Below are 23244 nucleotides of genomic sequence, written 5' to 3'. Positions count from 1 at the left end.
CTTGGGCAAGTAAGTCCTTCTCTGTGAACCTCACTTCCTCATCTATAAACTGCAATGGTAGTCCCTACCCTGGAGGGCTGTCATGAGAATTAAACTACTGAAAGAAGTAATTTGAGAGCATGTACATTAAAAACATAAAGTGCAATGCACCGTGTCAGTGTTGGTCATTTGCAATGTTTGTCTGGGTGCCTGAGACAGGGCTCATGCCTGTGCCCAAATACCACAGCTAGTCTGTGCGTGTGTGTGTGTGTGTGTGTGTGTGTGTGTGTGTGTGGTGACCTTTTCCCTCCTATTATTCCTGGCTTCCCTTTCATCTCTTAGGCTTCCACAAACCTCTTTGAACAATGGCCAGCACCAAGGCCAGGTGATATCTACAGCAAAAAGCAGTGCTGGCTTCTGCTGGACCAGGACTTGTGCCCCATCCACACTTACATCTTATGTCCTAAGTGACTGAATTGCTCTATGTGAGCTGAGAAATTCCACATGATTTGCAATTTTCATTCCCCTCTCCCTCTCTTGTACCCCCCCTTTTATCATTAGGTAGTAATTAGTATTCAAGGGAAATTGGTCTTAATAAATTAAAATTGGTTAAGTGCATTTAGACCTGTACCACAGCCAATGTCTTATTGGAAAATGTAATTGGGGACTCTGTGTATGTAATTAATTGAATTACAATTAAGAACTTTCATTAAGCGATACACTGGTACATTAGAGCAGTAAGGAAACATGTTTGACGAGCCACAAACTCTGTATAGGCTCTAAGTGAGGGCACAGGGATTTTCATCCCTCTGGTAGACTCTTGGCCCCAGAAACTGCCCTGAAGCCTCTGGATAATGTTTGATAATGCATCAGGGAACAGCTCTACAGTGACTGCCCTCATTGTAGGTGGGGTTCTTTCAGCCTGTATGCTCTCAGTCTCTGACTCTAGAGTCAAAGAGAGAGAGAGAGAGAGAGAGAAGTGCCTCAGTGTTCATCAAATATTACAGTTCTTGAGTATTTTGCCATGTAAAATGTCAGAAAAGCCCAGGATCTTCCAAATGGAAGATTCTACTATTTTTTGTGTATTTGAACATGGGACAAAGACACATTGGAGGAAGAAAAGGCAATGGGACTTCTGTCATCACCCTCACTTTCAAGCAAACCTGTAGTGAACTGAGGGTTAAGCCTTGAAGGGTTATGCTTCTTCCATTTAGAATGGTTGTTAAATCACTTCAGCACAGATTTATTCGTTCAGCATCCAGTCATTGATGCTATCCTCCTCTGGACAAGCTAGTGTTGAGGTGAGAGAGAGGAACCCCATGTTATGGAGACTGTAGTGTGATAAGTTTTTAAAAAGAAAGATGTATAAAAATAGAATAATAGAGGGGTCAGGTGGTGACATATCCAGTAGAGCACACACATGTCCATGTATGAGGGCCTAGTATCTAACTTATAAAAAGAGGATGATGTTAATTTTAAAGGGCCATTGAGAAAGTCAAGTGATATACTTAAAGTGCTGAGCATAGTGTCTGGTAAATATTAAGTACTCAGTAGATGTTAGCTGCTCTTGCAGTTAAGTTAGGCTCTTAGCCTGGTGGAGTAACTGAAAATTAGGTATGCTGTATTAGATTCTCATAACTAAGGTAAGTAGAAGGGATGGAGGGCAAACTCAGGTACTGTTACAGTTAGATGTGTTGCATCAGAATTTTCTAATGTCAATATAGATCTTTTTAAATATATATATATATATATATTTTCCCTTTTGTTGCCCTTGTTTTTATTGTTGTTGTAGTTATTATTGTTGTTGTTAGATAAGATAGAGAGAAATGGAGAGAGGAGGGGAAGACAGAGGGGGAGAGAAAGATAGACACCTGCAGACACGCTTCACGCCACGTGCATTTAACCCGCTGCACTATCACCCGATTCCCACTATAGATCTTTTATTGAACATGTATTATGTGCTCTGTAGAATGAGATGTTTCTATTCACAGGAGTTCACAGTCTAAAAGGGGTGTACAGATGCTTATCATATAAGAGACTTATCATGAGAAGACTCTTACAAATGCTGTAGGATTTCAGAAGAGGGACAGTTCTAGATTAGATCTTGATGTATATTGATTTTAAAGAGAAGAAGGAACATTCTTACGAGATGGTGTATGAGCTGGGCAAAATTCAGTTTAGTTAAAGCAGGGATTATTCAGTGTGAGGAGTAGCAATGTGATTTCAAGATAGGCAAAAGATGGTTTATTTCATTCTTCTCCCAGTCAGTTGTTTGGAGAACAGCATCTTACTGTGTACAGGAGCAGAGATGAATGGACCTCTATCCTTGAAGAACCTCTCCCCCTCTTCTTCCCATCATTTGATTTTCTGCTCCCCCCTTCACACATCCCTTGCTCCTTTGTGCTCACACTGTGGACGTTACTGTTTCTCAGGCTATTGTTTCCCTCTGTGGACTGCCTTTCTCCTTCCCAATACCTGGAAAACCTGCCAGCCTCCAGTGTGCCTGAAGAGCTAGTATACCAGCCTGTGGTTGGTGCTGAGTGACTATGAACTTGGAATGATTAGTAGTGTCATCATGCTATGGCATTTTATTTTATTAGCAAATTTATCAGTGATTTAATATCAGTTTACAAAATTAAAGATAATAGGGGTATGATTCCATACTGTTCCCATCATCCCCTCCATTGGAAACTGCAATAGTTCCTCCAAGGTCATAGATATGAGTTGACTATTACATACATACATATATATATATACATATATATATATATATATATATATATATATATATATATATGCCCTTTTTTTTCCTATTGTCCTGCCTTCTCTTCCTAAGTCACACTTATACCTATTACTACTTCCAAATGTCTTTGCTTTTTTCCTCTTTTCTCTCCAGATGTTGGTGGAATTGGAAGTCAGAGCCCTCTGGTCATCTTCCCTTAACATTTCTCTCCCTGGGGCTGGGTGGTGGCACACCTGGTTAAGTGCACATGTTACAATGTGCAAGGATCCAGGTTTGAGCCCCCAGTCCCCACCTACAGGGGAAAAGCTTCATGAATGGTGAAGCAGTGTTTGCAGGTGTCTCACTGTCTCTCTTCCTCTCTATCACCCCCTTCCCCCTAAAATTCTGGCTTTCTCGATCCATAATAAATAAAGATAATAATAAAAAAAAACATTTCTCTCCCTTTGGGAGTATGGACCAGACTTCTTTTGGGGGTTCAGAAAGGGGGGACTCTTGCAGGCCAATCCATACCTCCAGCCTGTTTCTATCTTTCCTGGTGGGGTAGAGCTCTGGAGAGATGAGGCTCCAGAATGCATTGGAGAAGTCATCTACCCAAGGAAGTTAGGACAGGATCATAGTATACTATGTCATTTTAATGGTAAGGCTTAGCAAAGGTTATTACTCTTCGAGTTGAGTTCTAGAGTTGGCATAGATCTTTTTAGAGGAACTGAAGTTTCTTTAACATATAACTAGAATAGAGCCTTTAAGACTTGGTCTAAGATTCATCAGACCTTAAAATGAAGTGAAAATTCCCATTTAGTTTGTATGTATAAGCATAGGTTACATAAAAGATATGTAAGTAGTATGTATTGAGCTAATCTGAACTTTGATTTAAAGATTAGTGCCCATTTGTCTAAAAGGAAGTTGCATATATGCTCATTAATCCAGTGAAATCACATATATAAAAGACTTTTTAAATTAAAAAATGTATTAATCATAATTAGTCTTGATCTGATCGACCAAGAGCAAACATGTTACTCTTATGATACGTATACAGTCTTTCTGTGCTGTCAGATACATAACAAACACACAGCTGAAACTACTGTTTGTGTTCATCTGATTATCCCAATCAACATCTAGTGACAATAAAAGCATAACTTAACCAATAAAAACAGCAATTGTCAAGCTTTTTGATTTTAGAACTTCTTTAAACTCTTAAAAATTCTCAAGGAACCTGAAGAGCTTTTTATTTACAAGATTTTATCTATTGGAAATAAAAATCTAGAAATTAAAAATGTTTATGAATTCATTTTAAATACCATGAAGAAGTTGCATGTTATGCACATGATCCATGTTCAAACCCTGGTACTACAAAGGAGGTGCCTTGGCACCCAAGAAAGCTCTAGTGTTTTGCTTGCACTTTTTCTAGGTCTGTTTGAATGACAGAGGAAAGAAAACAGCCTGGAGCACTGAAATCATGCATGCACAAGAGCCTACTTATGCAACAGCAACAAATAAAGAGGGCAGTATTACTTAAATAACGTAAATAACTTTTTTTTAATAAAAAGACAACTATTTGGAGTGGGGGAGGTAGCATAATGGTTATGCAGAGACTCTCATGCCTGAGGCTTTGAACTCCCAGGTTCAGTCCCTCATACCACATCACCATAAGCCAGTATTCTGGTTAAAAAAAAACAAAAACAACTATTTTCTTTAGAAATTTTATTTTTGGCAATGTATTAAGAGAGAGAAAGAGCTCGAGCCATCATTCTGGCATACACAGTGCTGAGGACCCAACACAAGACCTCATTGTGTGCAGGTCTGGCACTCCAACTGCTGCATAGCCGCCTAGGCCACTGAAATTTTTAATGAGAAATGTGTTGCTGTTTTATTTTTTTTTTCTCTAAAGTGCATGTATTTATTTATTTTTGTTCCATCAGGAAGATGAATTATTGACTAATTACTGGAACCAGTGAGCACTGTTTCATATTTTTGAAAATTTCTGTAACATCTGGCTCAGTATCTACTACTGCATTCAGTCTATTGCAATTTATTGCTTCTGTTGCAGTCTTTAAGGAAATTTTGGCCTAAAATGTTAGAATAGGAAGTATTTCACTAGCCTTTTCAGGTAATAGTGGATATTAATTTTCATAACTGTACCAAAACTCAAGCGATAGTTTCTTAAAGGTTAGTTGCAGAGTGGAATCAGACCATTTTAATGAACTTTTTATTACTTTTTTTGCACTTGTAAGATAATAAGCATGAAAAAGGGCAAATGGTGTCTTACTATCATTGTTATGAAAATAGCAATGACGTTATGGACCCCATGTCTACTCCTCTCCCGGGGACCTAGACTGTACTGTAAGAATCACTGATTGGCAGCTTATAAACATGCAGTTGCTCTCCTTGCTACTGCTTATAAGGATGAAATGAGATGGGATGTGTAGGAGAAGGACAGCAGAGTTCAGTAGGCCTGTCCCAGCCCTGCTTCATTCCAACAATGTCTTCTTAGGCGGGAGTGCTGACTGTTAGTTAGCATTTGAATCTACCTCTCTGAATTATATGTTCTGTTTCTTTTCATTGTTGTGAACCTTCAAGACCAAGTACTCCTCAGCTTCGCCGTTTCCTCCTACTTCAGCCTGGTTTTGCCATTCAGGCTGGGCCTGTTGCTTGTTCCCTCCTTCCCTCTTCCGGTATGTTCAGCTCCACCTCTCTTCAATTTTCGTCTGAGTGTACTGCCTGTCATTCTTTGCAAAGCCTGTTGTCAGTCCACTTGAGCTTTGGTGTGCAAGTTGCTTTTAGGTCCCACCCCAAAATTTGATCTATCGTAAGACACCTTTGAGTTATTGCAGCTCTAGCGTTTTGACACGATACATTATGGTAATCCATGGCACATAGAGACATTAACACTCTCGACTTTGACAAAATACATGTGAAGTCTTTGAAGGCACCATTACAATTTATCTTGTCATTCACGAGAAGTTCTAGTTCAACATTAATGTAGATGAACACAGTGTGACTTTTGTTTCATTTAATTGCTTGTGACCTTCTTTCATTGCTAATTTAACAAAATACCACAGGGTTATATTTCAATTAAATTAATAGTTTGGGGAGTGGTATTTTATAATGTGTTTATTTTGTAAGATATTCTGTTTCTCTCTACTTTTTACTGTGAATAGATAAAAATGTCTTCTTAACAGAAGTGGAATTTTAATGTGAAGTCGACAGTACAGTAATAATTTTAATATGCACATGGTACACTGCCAAGCATCTTTCATGTGTGATTGGGTTTTCCCCTTTCCCAGAAGAATACAAACACTAAAGGTGTTTATAGAATTTTCCTCATCTAAAAAATGCTTTTTGACATAATGCACCACTTCAGATGTTTTCGTCTTTAGATCAAGTATCTGTTGCTTGCATCATTCTTGGTACTTCTACACTTACACTGTTTGTGTTTTATGGAAAGTCTTTCAGCTCATGAAGATCAGGAACCCTGCCTTATTCTCGGGGTTGTCCTTTTGCAGCCCTTTGTCCTTCCATACACTAGCATAATATAAGCATTTGACTAGCATGGGGACAGTAGTTGCAAGTTGCACAGACACACTTTCCTCCAAGGAGCAGCATTTCAAAGCTACTTAAAGAAACGGACTCCAAGATCAGTTGTTCCCATTTAACAGACAGCCTGCCTTAAAGTAAGGAGCGTGTATTGGAAGCAAATCTAGAACTATAGCTTCTTTCTCTACTCTCTCAGGTGCTGTTGCTATTCTGATGATAAAAGTAAACACATCTCAGTCTGGGGAGCTGGCTATGCAAGACTTTCATGAGGCTCTGAGATCCCAGGTTCAATCCCCAGTACCACTATAAACCAAAGCTGAGCAGTACTCTGGACTTTCTCTCTGTATCTCTCTCATTAAAAAAATAATAAAATACGGGGAAGCAATTACAGAAGCCAGACCTTCCACCTTCTGCAACCCACAACGACCCTGGGTCCATGCTCCCAGAGGGATAGAGAATGGGAAAGCTATCAGGGGAAGGGATGGGATATGGAGATTGGGTGGTGGGAATTGTGGGGAGTTGTACCCCTCCTATCCTATGGTTTTGTAAATTTATCCTTTCTTAAATAAAAAATAAATTAAAAAAATAACGATAATAAAATAAATAAAAATATTTAAAAGTAAACACATCTCGTTTCAGCTAGAATAAGGCTCAGAACTCACCCAACTACTGAGGACTAGAATCTTCAAATGGGCTATCAATTTGCACTGCCAGAAAGTAGAAGGTCAATGCAAGAAGCATTAGTGTGTTGAGCCAGCTCCAGCTATATAAGTCTCGAACAAAATTAATATAAAGAAATTGACAAGCCTTGCTGGTTATTCCATAGCTTTAAGACCTCTACTAAAATCCTATCATCTCATCTGCCCATTATTAACATTTCAGCAAAATATAAAGTTTTCATTAATCTCCTACAGCAAATTTAGGAGTGAAAACTGGCACTTGTTTGAGCTTTTAGGACTACATTAGCTGGTGTATTAAACAAAATATGTCATTCTTCAGTAGCTTCTACAAGAAGCTAAATCAATTTCTAGCCATATTTATGCACCACTTTATCTAAAAGCATCTGAATTATCATTTACAGCTAAGATGCTTTATTAGCAGCTGGCATTGAAATTGCTCAGTAAAAAATTATATGTCACGTTATAGTAATTTTTAAATTGATTTTAATCCAACATCATAAAATGTAAAACTCTTAAGTGTGAGAGTTTTTTTTTTTTTTAGTAATTGGCATTTAGCATAATGAGCTGTTACCTCTTTCCAGATCAAATACCTACAATATTTAGAAAATACTAATTAGTAAAGAAAACAAAAGCTCTTGAATTAAGTTATATCTGATAATGGCATTTCAAAAAAAAAAGTAGCTTTAAATCAGTTTTAAAACTTGAAAAGATTTTAACATTTCACCAAAATTCTCTGCAATTTTCAGGCACATTAAAGTTTCTGAAATAGATAGAAATATGTCTTGGCAATTCTGTTTCAATAAAGTGTTTATTAGAATAAGTGAATGATTATTCAAAACTAAATTTCAGGGCTGGAGGATACAGCATAATGGTTATACAAAAAGACTTCCATGCCCAAGGCTACAGCATCTCTGATTCAGTTCTCAGCACCACCATAAACCAGAGTTGAGTAGTGCTCTGGTAATAAACAAGTGAATAAATAAATAATTGAGAGCCATACAATGGCACACCTGGTTGAGTACATGTGTTCCAGTGTGCAAGGGTCCCAGTTCAAGTCCCATGCCCCAGCCTGCACAGGGGATGTTTTGTGAGCAGTAAAACAGTGTTACCAGTGTCTCTCTCCCTCTCCTTCTACCCTTTTCAATTTCTCTCTGTCTCTCTCCAATAAGTAAGTAAATATATAATACACACACACACACACATATATATATATATATATATATATATATATATATATATTTTTTTTTTTTTTTTTTTACCAGAGCACTGATCAGCTCTGGTTTATGGTGCTGTGGGGGATTGAACCTGGGACTTTGGAGTCTTAGGCATGACAGTCTGTTTGCATAACCACTATGCTATCTGCCCCCACCCTAAAATATATTTTTAAATGTGTTAATTTAAAAAATGATTTCAAAACTCAATTTTAGTCAACCTCTCAGTTTGAGATGTGATCATTAATCCGACTAGTAATTATGATCATGGCATCTCAGTCCAAAATCACAGATGTTCTAAATAAAGGAAATACGGTCACCCAATGGCCTTTGTAGATACTGACTGTAACTCCGCCACATCCTAGTAATGTGATGCTGACTAAATTGCTCTGAAACTCTTCATTAATATGGACATGACACCTGGCTTATGGTAGCATTAGCAGGACTTGACTTATATAAGTGAATAAAGAGGTCACATTGCCTAAGAGCACTATACTATCTGTGATACATATTCTGAAGGAAAGTGCAGGGTATGATGACAGAAGGAGCTGAACTAAACTTTGGAATCTAGAGTCAGGAAAGATTTCCTTGTAGTATCACTTGAGCTAAACTCTTCAGGAGGAAGATGGAAGAAGTCAGGAGGAAATGAAATAGGGAGAACATGACCTGAGCAGAGAAGACAAATACACATGCTCCATGACTGGGAATGTGTCACAGGCATTCAGTGAATAACGTGTTAAGGATGAGGAAGAACCTTTATTCTAGGTGGTAGAAGGACCCAGGCTGGAAATAATTGTAATATTTGGAAATAAACAGTTCCTCATACATTACTTAAATGTAAAGACATCAGAAATGAACTTTGACTTAAAAGTTTGCCCTGATGATCTCACTTGTAGACTGAAGTTGAGAAATAAGGATAGAAGGGAAGGGGAAACATCAAACAGAATTTGGACTGGGTTTGGTATACTGCACCAAAGTAAAGGACTATGGAGAAGTGGGGGAAGGGGCTTCAAGTCCTAGTGCACACTGGTGGAGGACCTAGGTGGGGTTAAGAGTGTTTTGCAGAAAACTGAGAGCTTTTACACATGTACCAACAACTGTATTTACTGTCAAGTATAAATCATTAATCCCCCCAATAAAAAGATTTGTTAAAAGTTTACTCTGTAAGAAAAATCATATAGTTGTCAGGCTTCAGTTAAGTGATAAAAACTTCTAATTTTATGTCCAAATCTAGAATTCACTACCCTTCCAATTCTGCCATAAGGAATTATCTCTGGGTTTCCTTATTTTCATCTCTGGGTGCTCAACATAAGGCCTAGTGCACCCTAGTCTGTTTGGTCTCTGCCAGACAGGTGTTTCCCATCCTCCAGTGAATGGTATCAGCAGCCAAACACTTAATGGACCACATTGCAAAGTCTAGAAAAGGGAGAGTGTGGCAGCAGGTAGTCTAGCTTTTAGTGTGGCCTTGGGCCTGTGACTTGGTCCCCCCAAGCCTCAGATTTCTCATCTGTAGAATATGGAAAATTCTAGAACCTGCTGGGTTGCCATGCAGTTTACATGTGTGTGTGAAGTGCTCAGCATCATATCTGATGTGTTGTAAGTACTCATATATACAAACTGCTATTATTTACTTATTTGTTGGATTGTCAGGAAAGCCATGATACTTTTTTGCATGGAAAAATATGTCATAACTTTTCTGACAATCCAGTATTTTGCAAAATTTAGTATGCCAGTTGCCTATAATACTTGAAGAGGAAGATCTAGAGATAAATAAGAAGCTTTGCTGGCCTTCTGAAGCTTTCAAATTAGGACAGAATAACCACTCAGCAATTCTAATGCAAGGGTGAATGTGATTGGCTACTACAGTAGAATAAAAATAATCATAGCTGTTATCTGTTAAATGTATTGTGTGTTAGATTAATACATGTTGACATTCTTTGGATAGCATAAATTGGAGTTCAGAGAGATAAGAGCACTTGCCCACTGCCATGTGAGTTAGAGGCAGAGCTAGGATTTAAGCCTCTTACTTCAAGTATAAACTGCTGTGGAATTTGCAGGATGGAGTTTGATTTGGCCTGTGTGGTGTTTTGACAGGTCATGGGTGTAAGGGTGGAAGAGGTATTCTAAACCAAGGATACCTCATGAGCAAAGACCCCTAAGTAGAAAATCCTGACCTCTGTGCAGTCTGAGGAATTTAAGAGAGAAGGTATGTATGAGAAGTGACAAGTAAAATTGAAAAATTAATGTCTCATCGAGATTATGCATGGCCTTGATTGCTTAGCTGCAAAGGTTTGTTTGATTCAGGTGGTCCTTAGAAATCAGGGAAGATAGTTGACACCAGCCATCTTATTTGCTCCATGTACCACATACGTCAGAGTACTTAACATACACAAAACTCTCAGTGAACACTGATGAGTATATGAATGATCAGAGAAATAGAGGAATGGGAAAGTCCTGGGGTGGTGAATTTGCAGAGGGAGCCTATTGGTCAGAATGCCTGTTAAGAGACTGTTGAGCCATCTATCCTGCACTAGTGGAGAGTGTAGGGGGCAAGGCAGAGAAACTGATAAGCAGTTTGAGAATCTTGAATAAAGTCAGGAATTCCTGAAGGAGCATAGATTGTTTTTATGATCATGAAGATCATTACTAGACAAAAAAATTAGAGTTGCCAGGAGGTGACTCAGCTGGTAACGTGCACTCCTTACAATGCATGAGACCCTGGGTTGATCCTGGCACTACATGGAAATACCATGGATCATGGATTAGTGCTTTGGTGTCTCTCATGTCTCCTGTTTGTCTGCTTCTATCTTTCTCTCCTTTCTATCTCTCAAAAAATATGTAGGACAAAAATTGGTCTGGGGAGGTTGCTTAGTGGTTTGATGGCTGTGTGAGATCCTAGATTCACTCTGCAGAACCTTAGGGTTGTTGTTATGAAAGAACAAGGCAAGAAATGTGAACATCCATGCTTTTGTGATTTTTGAGTCATTCTCATGGAGACGGAAAGCTTCTGGCAAGCAGGAGCTTTCTTTTTTTTTTTTTTTCCTTCTTTATCCCCACTGCCCAGCCAAGAGCCTGCCATAGAATAGACAGTGTTTGTGGAATTAATTGTTGAGTGATTAATACATTACCATTCTCTGTTTACTGGAATGGCATTATTAAGTCATCGCTCAGCCTTTTCTTCTCCAAATTAAATAGCCCATATTACTTTAATTTATCCCAAAGCATTTTAAGCAGATACCATTTGCCAAGCCTCATGTATCTTTATGTGTTAAACTGCTTTTTCCTCCCCAGGTTCAAGGGCAGACGGGGTTTTTGAGGAAGATTCACAAATTGACATAGCTACAGTACAGGATATGCTTAGCAGCCACCATTACAAGTCTTTCAAAGTCAGCATGATCCACAGACTACGATTCACAACTGATGTACAGTTAGGTAAGTGCTTGAACAGACAATGAAATGAATCCTTTATGTCAGTGGTCAATGCATAAACAGGCAAAGAAACCGCATACAGCTTCCACGTGGCCTGAATGACTAACGGTAATTTGTTTTCAGAGAAAATATTTACATATGAAATTTAAAATACCTCCTTTACCCCCACCCAAGCACTTCTGTTTTTGTGAAGCAGAAGATTAGAAATAGAACCACCTTGAGTCTTATCAAACTGATTGACTTCTGTGAAGATCCATGATTCTTTTCATTATTTAATTATCTTACATGTTATCCTTACAATGGCTTTGTAACATTGCCACTTGTTTTTTCTTATTCAATGAATTCATTGCCTATTCATTCATGATTTTATTCAGGAAGCTTTTTAATGATCTCAGAAGTTATATTTGGATTCTCACTAGATAATTCAGAACTTTCAGCTAATATTTGGAGTTAATTTGTTCCAATTAAGTGCTTAATTTCTGTTTTGACTTAAACTAACAGGAGTAAAAAATAGCACTATAGTAGTCAACATAATATTAATATATCATCATCATGCCTGTCATTTATAGGTATCAGCTGTGTATTAGGCACTGTGCTAAGTGTTCTATATGCAATACTTAACTACCTAACAAAGAAGTAAAGGATCCACAGAGAGGTGAAATGTCATGTTCAAGCTCACAGTCAGTAGGTATGAAGAACAGAGGCAGAACCCTGGCATAGCCAACCTGAGTGCACTTCTTCCCTAACAAAAGGCAGTCAGAGGAAGGGGAACAGGTCTGGATGCCAGGCTTGCTCAGAGAGGTGGGCTATACTTTGACTCTGCCACTGATTCACACTGCCCCTTCACTGGCCTCATGTGTAAAGGGAGAAAATTGTAATTCTACCGTTAAGGCTCACTAACTTTATGTTTCTTACAGTGTTTTGTATGTGTCTCCTAATGTTAGCATTAGTCTGACTAATTTGTAATGAGAATCAAATATTCTTGCCTATCATGGTTGACAGGAGCTTAGAATATGCTGACTGGATAGTTTAAAAATTAAGAGATGGACATGGGAATCAGATATGATCCAAATTGGGACTCTTTCAGTAACCAGTCATTAGGCAAGTGTCTTAATACTACTCTCTGAGCTTCAATTCTGTTCTGCTTAGGTAGGAATATCAGGTGGCAATTTTAGGATTACTGTGGGAAATAAGTGAAATATTCTGTGGAGAGTATTAGCACAGGGGGCTGGCAGTTGGTACCCTTTTGGTAAATGAAAGCTGATAGTGGAGATGCAATAGTGGAACCTTAGGCAGACTCAGGGATTAGAAGCCTGGGTTCAAACCCCTGCTCATTTATTGCCACAGGCAAATGAATAGATCTTGAGTTTCTTTGTCAACTGAAGTAATATCTCATATTATCGCATAGATAAAATACTATAGGAGTGAAGATGTCATTATACATGCAGTATACTTAGAAAGACACCCACCACATAGCAAGTGCTCACTAAACAGCAGATGCTAACATGATGTTGATTCTAACAAACTAAATAGATGAATTAGCACCCAGAATCTTGAAACCAAAATACAAAACTCACCGTTTATTTCTCTCTAGACCTTTTTCTCCCTCCTCAGAAAAGTTTTTAAATATCTAAAGCGGTAAGAACTGCTTATTTGGACCCAGGTGGTGAAGTAGGTCTGCAGGTGTGTATCTTTCTCTCTCTCTCCCTTCCTTCCTACTCTCTCTCAATTTCTCTCTGCCCTATCAAATAAGTAAATAAACAAATAGACAAATGATTGCTGGGAACAGTTAGAGCCCCAGTTTTAACCCTGGTGGCAATGAAAAAATACACTGAGATAATAACAGTAAAATATTAATAACAAATTGAATTGCTTATTTTTCTTTTTTAAAATATATGTATTTATTTATTATTAGAGACAGAGATTGAGAGGGGAGGAGAAGATAAATACCTGCATCCCTGCTTCACAGCTCATGAAGCTTTCCTTCTGCAGGTCGGGGGCCAGACGCTTGAACCTGGGTCCTTGCGCACTGTAATGTGAGCACTTAACCAGGTTTGCTACTGCCTGTCCCCCCTTACTATATTTGGGGGATTAATGGTTTATAGTTAATAGTAAGATACAGTAGTTTTTACATGTGTAACATTTCTCAGTTTTCCACATAAGAATCTAACCCTTCCCCACTACCAATCAGTTTCTCCTATGCCATCACGTTCCAAGATTTAACACTCCTCCCACCCCAGAGTTCTTTACTTTGGTGCAAGACACCACAATGGCTTGTTTGATGTTGATTCGTCAAACATAAAGTTTGTCAGTCTTGTTCTTTCTCTCGTATCTCTCATAATAATAAAAATATAATGCTGTTCAAAACAAAAGGGAAAGGAGAGTATATATTTTCAGATTCCATTTATAAAATTCAGGCATGCACGCACAAATATACTATATAAAATGCAGTAATGAGGGGGCTGGGTGGTGGCACACCCAGCTGAGGCCATGTGTTACCATGTGCAAAAACTCAGGCTCAAGCCCTGTTTGAGCCCCCACTCCCTACCTACAAGGGGACGCTTTAAAACATGAAGCAGGTCTACATGTCTCTCTTGAAACCTCTATTTCCCATTCCCCTCTCCATTTCTCTCTGTCCTATTTAGTAAAGGGAGAGAGATAGAAAAGAAGAGAGGGTGAGAGGGAGGAAGAAAGGAAGGAAGAAATGGCTGCTGGGAGTGGTAGATTAGTTGTGCAGGCACAAAGCTCTACTGATAACTCTAATGGCAATAATAATAATAATGGCTATTAGGGCAGAGGCCTCAATGACTCGACAGGGTACTTCTGAGAGGCTGGTAAGGTTCTTTTTTCTTTATCTGGATTCTGACTATGTTAAATATGTAGACTTTATGAAAAATTCAGATTGCATAAATTTTTTAAATTTATTTATTTTCCCTTTTGTTGCCCTTGTTGTTTTATTGTTGTAGTTATTATTATTGTTGTTGTTGTTGATGTCATTATTGTTGGATAGGACAGAGAGAAATGGAGCGAGAAGGGGAAGACAGAGAGGAGGAGAGAAAGATAGACACCTGCAGACCTGCTTCACCGCCTGTCCTTGCTCTTTGTGCCACGTGCACTTAACCTGCTGCGCTACCGCCCGACTCCCCATAGCAGCTATATCCTGAGTGGTAGTATATCTTAGTGTTACAGTTACTGTTGTCATTTCAGTTTTGTCTATTGATTTCCTTCCTAGCCTACCATTTGAAAATGCTTAGCCAGGTGACTCAGATTAGATGGTGGCCCTATTAGCAGTTTCACTTATACACATGGAGACTTGTCGGGTAGAAATGGACAGTGACAGTGATGCCAAATCTCTCTTCCTGATATAATGGTCCTCAGAACTGAGGTGACTGGAAGCTGGGCCCCAGTTGGATCTCTGGAAGTTTCCGGTGGCACTGGTGGTGCCCTCTGGTGGCCAGTGACAGCTGTAAGGACCTTTGAAACATCTGACAACTGATGTTGGTTGAGACATTACTTTCTATCATGACTCTTAAGTTCAGTCTTCAGTATTGTCATCAAAAACTTCTCTAATTTCTTTCTTTCTTTTTAAAAAAAAAAAAGATTTTTATTCATTTATGAGAAAGATAGGAGGAGAGAAAAATAACCAGACATCACTCTGACACATGTGCTGCCAGGGATCGAACTCAGGACCTCATGCTTGAGAGTCCAAAGCTTTACCACTGTGCCACCTCCTGGTCCACCTCTAATTACTTTCAAGACAAGCACTGTGCCCTTGCTCTATCATGCAGTGGATAAAATAAGCTCCTATTCTACTCCCATGCCGGTGAATTTAAGTATATAACTTAAGCCCCTCTCTCCCTCCTTGCAAATCAGATTAACACCTTTCATTTTATCAACAACAACAACAACAAAAAAATTTTCACACAGCAATCTAAAAACTCTTCCTGAAAGAAAATCTACACAAACTGCTGGGCAGCAAAATAGCACTCTCTTTATGAGCATACAAGTGAGCAGCTGGATTCTGGGATCAGTAAATAATTTATTTTATTTCAACTGACTAGCCAGGTGCTTCAGATCTTTCCTGACACTGATGGATGGACTCCTCCACTCGTCCATCCTGTGTCAGTCAGAGCAGAGATTTCACTTGCCCCCTGTGGCAAGTTCTTCTAAGTGGTAAGTGTCTGTGTGCAGTGTTTACCCAGCAGCCCTGCTGATTCCACAGAAAACTACCCATCCACTCTGAGTAGTACATAAGAGCACATAGCCAGAGCGTAGAATCCCAAAGCTCAGCAGTGCCATTTTGTCTTCTGATCAAGTAGTAGTGGCCAAGACTCAAGTTTCACTATTTGCTGTTTGTTTCTGAGGTCAGGAAATGAAAAATTCAAATTTTTGATCTATCTGTAAGACCCTAACACAAACTGATTTTCAGAGGTATGGCTTAGTGGTTATGCAAAAGACCTTCATATCTGAGGCTCTGAAGTCCCAGGTTCATTTCTTAGCAAAACCTTGAGCCAGAGCTGAACAGTGCTCTGGTTAACAATAAATAAAATAGGCCAGCAAGATAGCTCATTTGAATGGTACACTTGCTTTGTCATGTGCACAACCCAGGTTTGAACCTGGCCCCCACCATACAGAGGGAAGCTTTGATGCTGTGATACCTTTTTCTCTCTCTCTTTCCACCAGAAAAAAAAGAAGTTGGTCTGCAGTGGTGAAAGCCTGTAATGACAAAAAATTAATTAATTAGTTAATTAATTAATTAAACTGTATTGGAGTTTACTAATGAAACCTGTGGCAAGTATCCCATGTTTTAAGTAACATCAGCAAGAATTACTTTTTTTTTTTTGCCTTCAGGGTTATTGCTAGGGCTCAGTGCCTGCACCATGAATCCACTGCTCCTGGAGGCCATTTTCCCCCCTTTTGTTGCCCTTGTTGTGGTTATTGTTGTTGTTGTTGATGTCGTTTGTTGTTGGATAGGACAAAGAGAAATAGAGAGAGGAGGGGAAGACACAGAAGGGGAGAGAAAGATAGACACCTGCAGACCTGCTTCACTGCCTATGAAGCAACACCCCTGCAAGTGGGGAGCTGGGGGCTCAAACTGGGATCCTTATGCCAGACCCTGCACTTTGTGCCATGTGCGCTTAACCCACTGCGCTACCACCTGACCCCCAAGAATTACTTTTAAAAGCAGTTTCTATTTATCAAATGTTTACTGTATTTTCTTTTATATGCATTATTTTCTACCATCAAAGTGCTGTTATTAGATCATATTGAATATATATATATATATATATATATATATATATATATATATATATATATATGGAAACAAAGTGCAAAAAAAAATCCAAGGGGGCTAGGTGGTGGTACATCTGGTTTAATGCATGTTACAATGCTTAAGGACCCAGGTTCAAGCCCTCAGTCTCCACCTGTAGGGAGAAAGCTTCACAAATGGTGAAGCAGTGCTGCAGATATTTCTCTTTCTCTCTCCCTCTCTATATCCTCCTTCCTCTCAATTTCTGAGTATTTCTATCTAATAAATAAATAAAGATAATTTTTTAAAAATAAAAAGTCCAGGGAGTTGGGCAGTAGCACAGCGGGTTAAGTGCATGTGGTGCGAAGGATCCCGGTTCGAGCCCCTGGCTCCCCACCTGCAGGGGAATCGCTTCACAAGCAGTGAAGTAGGCCTGTAGATATCTATTTTTCTCTCCCTCTCTCTGTCTTCCCTATCTCTCTCCATTTCTCTCTGTCCTATTAACAATGATGACATCAATAACAACAATAAATAACTACAACAATAAAAAACAAGGGCAACAAAAGGGAAAATAAATAAATATAAAAAATTAAAGATAAAGAAAAAGTCCAATATGTAGTAAAACTGGGACCAGAGTCTAAGACTGAATCCTATAATTACTATAATATGCCTTGAATGAAAATAATTATTGTCTTAATACTATAAAATTACGTATCACATTATAGTATGCAGTGAACTTTCACCTGTTACCTTTTTTAATCTACACAGTATATTTATGTTGCTATTCCCATTTTCTAACTGGGAAACTGAGTCTTGAGGGAGTTAATGAGATAATATAATATGTATAAAGCACTTGGTATTTACTGGCATACAGCTGTTACTTAATCAGCAATAATTCTCCCTCCCCATCAGCCATCAGAATATACAGTAGAATGTTCAGTCTCGATACAGGAGACTGAAGCCCAATTGCATATGCCAAATCCAATCCATCATGCTTCAGTCATTAATAATTTGCCTTCACAAAGGAAGTGATTACATTTAGTAGGCCTGTTCTAAAAATGCTGCCTATCCCTTACACGTCTCTCTACCCTAGGATCTATAGATCAGTGTCAGTGCAGCACTCGAGCTGCTTTTCTGTCCTCCGTTCATTGTTAGTTACTGTACATCTTCCCTCTGGCTTCAGACTTGGTCTCAGAACCCTCTCTAACAAAGCCCTATAAGCATCCCCTACTAGTCAGCTGGAGTCAGTTCTTAAGTTGAAATGTGTTCACCACCCCTGCTCTACCCACTTGGAAAGCTTGGCAAACAAAACATGACGCCTAACCATTCATATATTTTTCACAAACATTCTTAGAATTCTGGCTTATCCACTTCTCTTCTGTATTGCACCAGAAATTGCAATACCTATTAAATATATAGCTTATTTGAGCTCATGCCAAGCTCAGGTTATGCACATTAACCTTATCTCCCAATTACCTGATCCTATGTGCCTGATCATAAGATTAGGCATTAAGACAGGGCTACTACCCAAGTATGCCAAGGTTAGCAGGGTAATGAAGGTTGTGTAAAATCAAAACTCCAAGGGTCATATGGCAAATGCCAACCATGATCTAGTGATCCCATAATTACTATCAGTGAGTGTTTATTGGCTGACTAGCAAAAGCTAAATTATCATGCACTTGCCAATCAACTATTCAGAAACCTTTGCAAGAAACAAGGCAAAGTAGCCTGGGCAGTGACACATCTGGCTGATTACCATGCATAAGGATCTGAGTTCAGCCCTGCTCTCTATCTGCAGTGGAAACTTCACAAGTGGTGAGACAGTGCTACAGGTGTCTTTCTTTCTCTGTTCCTCTCTATCCCTTCTCAATTTCTGTTTGTCTAGTCAAATAAAAGAGAGAGAGAGAATCACTGGGAGTAGTGGATTTGTCCTAGTAATAACATTGGTGGGATTAAAAATAAAAGGAACTTGGACTGGAGTTGGTGTATTGCACCAAAGTAAAAGATTCTAGAGTGGGTAGGGGGGAGGGTTTAGGTCCTGGAACATAATGGTAGAGGACCTAGTGAGGGTTGTATTGTTGTGTGGAAAGCTGGGAAATGTTATGCATGTACCAACTATTGTATTTACTGACAACCATAAAACATTAATCCCCCAATAAAGAAATAAAAAATAATTTGAAAAATGAAAAGGAAAAAGAAGCAAGACAGAATTAACCCAAGACATCACTGTAGTACACCTCTCATTGGCATAGTATCTTAAAGTAGTAATCCTGACCCTGAGTATATATCAGCGTCTCCACATTGCTGACTCATCCCAGACCTGCTAACTCACATTTTCTCCCCTTAATTGTGGGGCTTGGGAGATGCAACCTCACTATTCAGAAAATTTTCTTTTTTTTTTTATTTTTTAAATTTTTTTCCCTTTTGTTGCCCTTGTTATTTATCGTTGTTGTTGTTATTGCTGTTGTTGTTGGATAGGACAGAGAGAAATTGAGAGGGGAGGGGGAAAACAGAGGGGGGGGAGAGAAAGATAGATACCTGCAGACCTGCTTTACCTCCTGTGAAGCGAACCCCTTGCAGGTGGGGAGCTAAGGGCTCGAACCAGGATCCTGATGCCAGTCTGTGTGCTTTCTGCCATGTGTGCCACCTCCCAGCTCCCTCAGACTTTCTTACTCCTTATCTTCCAAGACTTGTTTTCACTGACTAGGCAGATTGGCTTGATTTTCTCCACACAGAATGTCAGACTAAGAAGTACTTTTATGGGAGCTGGGCGGTAGTGCAATGATGCTGCCGGTGGAGAGCACCTCAGGACTCTGTCTTTCCCCACATAGGTGACTCTGACTGAACCTCAGTAGATGAGCCTTCCCTATACTCAAAGACAGAAAGTGAATTTATAAAGATAGAATAGAAGGGAGTCGGGCGGTAGCGCAGCAGGTTAAATGCACATGGTACGAAGCACAAGGACCTGCATAAGGATCCTGGTTCGAGCCCCTGGCTCCCCACCTGCAGGGGAATCACTTCACAGGCAGTGAAGCAGGCCTGTAGGTATCTGTTTTTCTCTTCTCCTCTCTGTCTTCCCCTCCTCTCTCCATTTCTCTCTGTCCTATGTAACAATGATGACATCAATAACAACAATAATAACTACAACAACAGTAAAAACAAACAAAAAACAAGAAGAGCAATAAAAGGGAAAATAAATATTTTTAAAAGTCCTTTTATACCTCATGTGCTAACCTGACTCCTGCATATTAGATATAATTGGTCAGTGTAGACAGTCCCCAGAGATAAATTACTGAATACATAATATACCATGAATTTCATAATTGCACACAAAAGGTAGCATAATTCTGTATAAGATAATTCAAATTCTATATAGGACATGTAGCTTAAGACTGTACTGTGAGATAATTTCTACCAAATTGTATGGTTACTTCCATTATTTCTTCATTAAACAATCCATATATAAATTATAATCATTGTGACTATAGTATATATTTATAAATATAAAACAGTCAAATACAATAGCATCTATCTTAGAGAAGGCAAAAAGGTTTCATCTTATAAAGCAACTCCAAGTTTGTCTTGGCTACCCAGAGTGTTATGCTGAGGCAGCATCTCAAACTGCATCTGAAGGCAACATAAAGAAACTCTGTGATTGATTAAAAATGCCTGCCCTGTGCATGATGAGAGGCAGCATACTTGCCATCTATTGTCTTCCCTGGTTTATCTGTTACATTGCAGTTATTATTTAACCTCCTAGTCAATACTTACAAAGAGCACTAAAGGAAGACTTTATTGTAGTGTTAATTCATAGTGCACAGTATGCAAACTTAAATATATTAACAACACAACACTAAGTAAGTGAAAACAAGCTTGTTGCCTGGACTTCATCACTCTGCAGGCTCACTCTTAACACTAAAAGTAGTTCTCTATTCTGAATGAATAAAATATTTGCTCCTGCTATTTTGTGATACGGTTATCTATGGAGTATAGTTCAAGTAATTAGATAATCTGAAAGTGCATGTTCTTAGGAAGTAGATTTATCTTTCTTCCATCTTTATTTCATTTTCTTATTGAATAATAAGGAGAAACCCTCCATTCAAAGATTACTGAAATGATCATGAGGAGACATGTATCACACTTAACTCTAAAGTCTCTATGCCCATTGACTAATTGGAGAATAGGAATTGTAGTAGTAAAATGATTATTCTGTGTTCTATTATAACAACATTTTCTAAACCAAATTTTAGAATAGAAGTTAATGAATACTAATGAACTTATGACATAGCAAGACAAATATTGCAGTAATTGGGGGGGGGGGGATCCTCTAACTGGGAATGTCAAAAGGGTTTGTTTCTTTTTTAATCTATAACCTCCCTAGTTCCCTGCACTTGACTCTACCTTTTTGAGAATTAATGTTGAATAGTCCAGGATTACTACTGACACTTTATCAGGTTTCTCAGAGGTTTGTGAAAAAAAAAATTGTGAATGAGGTGGAAGGTGACTATGTGATAGAGAACGCCCTTTGCATTTGTGAGGGACCTACTTCAATCCATGGCTCCATGTGAAAAAAGGAAGTCAAAGCAAATATTGGGTTGTTGGAAAAGTCATGATGCTTTGTTACATAGAAAAAATACATCATGACTTTCCCAACAACCCAATTAAACATCGTGTAAATGACAGGAAAAAAAAGGTCTGATAATTGGAAAAAATTGAAAACCACCAGCATGATTTATGGGAATGGGATGTGTGAAAGTTCAAAATTCTGTATTCTTTTTATCACTTCTTCATCTTAACGCCTGAGCTCCAACAGTGTAGTAGGGTATGAAACTCTACCCCCTATACTACAGGGATGTTATAAAGTCTTTTTGGAAACAACATTCCTACTTGACATTGTAAGCTTACCTCTGGTAGCAATTTACCAGGACAATATTTCATTTGCACATTAACTGCCTATATACAAAGTCTTTGTAACTTTCTCCTCTATAGAGAGAACGTAGTCTTTATCCCAAGAAAGATGTTTATTAGATGAAACAACCCCAGGTCTTGTCTAGTCGGATCCAACATTGTGCTGAGCACTGCATTAATTATACCCATGGTGTCACTCATGTTCAGGTCACCCCTTAGTTTGCATTCCAAGTATAATGGTGTAGTTGGGTACACTAAGTCTTGTCACTGGATCTAACTGACCACACATTAGAATTGGCAGCTTTTAGCTATGGTTCCCAAATGGTTTCAGATGGTTAGTGCTTTGAATGGAACCAGTGATCCTGGGGTCTAATACCTCCACTTAATCTCAAAAATGTCAGGCTCTAATGGGTCTGATTTTAGTTGTGCCCCAAAACATGATTTTGTCATCTGCTTTGAGTTCCTAACACTGCTGGAAGCAGTGCTGCTTTTCCCCACTATATAAACATAATGCATAGTGAGACAAAAGAACTGATCTGTTTATGCCCTGACCTGGTAGTAGACAGATGTGAATTATGGCTACAACCATGTCATTAATGGGTGACTCCAGACAAGTCATATCCCTGCCTTGAGCCTCAATTTCTTCAGATAGAGAATGAAAGCCCCAGACTAGATGATCTCTGAGGTCTCATTAAACCCAAACTGCCTGTGTATCTGATCCTGTGTGTAAATTCAGACAAGTTTCAAAGACTTCCTTGACTGCTTTGTGGATGCTATCGATTGGCTGTGTAGATTCAGCAAAATCCACTTTGGTGAAGAGTAGTTCAGAGGCATTCCCCAGAGGCTTTTCCAGGCTTTGATAGGCTCCAGATAACCTGAAGACAAGAGAATTGTAGACTCTCTGAAAAGCTACTCCAGGATTTAACAACACTGGGGCTTTTGTAGTCTTAGAATCAGAGTTGTAGGAAATTGATGATATTTCATGATATCTAAGCAAATAAACAATAACTCAGAGAATACACGGACATAGAATGTTAAATGCCCTAAATTTTTTTTTGGGGGGAGGAGGGTATTTTAACCTCCCTAAGGGGAGTTGTGTCTCCTGAGAGGTAAGCATGCTCCTCTGGGACAACAGAAACCAGCTCCAGAACTTACACTAGAGTTAGATGAACTTGGGTTTCATCCCCACCTTTTCCATGCACTGATTTGACTCACCTTAGGAAAGTATGTCATTCCACTTTGCTGAGCCTCAGCTTTAAGAATATTTTAGCAATTGGCTAAGCCCTTACCATGTGCCAGGTTTTTGTTTGTTTTGTTTTTGTTTTTCACCTGCTATGCCATCCTATCTGTTTATATGACTCCCCAGGAATTAATACTGTTGTCACCCTCCCCCCAACTTACAAAGGAGGAAAATGGAGTTCAGAACTCACTGAGGGAGAAGTAACTTTGCCTAGCATAATACCAGTGGGGATGTGCTTCAAAGTCAGAATCTCCAAATCAGTTACATGG

General features: G+C 38.9%; 1 protein-coding gene across 4 annotated transcripts in view; it reads left to right on the top strand.

Moving 5' to 3' along the window:
* MAPKAP1 (MAPK associated protein 1) overlaps positions 1-23244 on the top strand; it is a 266882-nt gene that overhangs the window by 198202 nt on the left and 45436 nt on the right. For 3 of the 4 annotated variants that reach the window (XM_007539996.3, XM_007539995.3, XM_007539999.3), the window contains one exon: positions 11439-11579. The exons of the other annotated variant lie outside the window; for it this stretch is intronic. In XM_007539996.3, the coding sequence (XP_007540058.1) occupies positions 11439-11579 (141 nt within the window). The remainder of the gene's footprint in view (positions 1-11438; positions 11580-23244) is intronic. 4 annotated transcript variants of the gene reach the window in all.

The sequence above is a fragment of the Erinaceus europaeus genome, chromosome 10, assembly GCF_950295315.1.
Source record: "Erinaceus europaeus chromosome 10, mEriEur2.1, whole genome shotgun sequence".
NCBI classification, from domain to species: domain Eukaryota; kingdom Metazoa; phylum Chordata; class Mammalia; order Eulipotyphla; family Erinaceidae; genus Erinaceus; species Erinaceus europaeus.
Note: the sequence above shows the minus strand (reverse complement) of the source record. Positions and strands in the feature narration are given on the sequence as shown.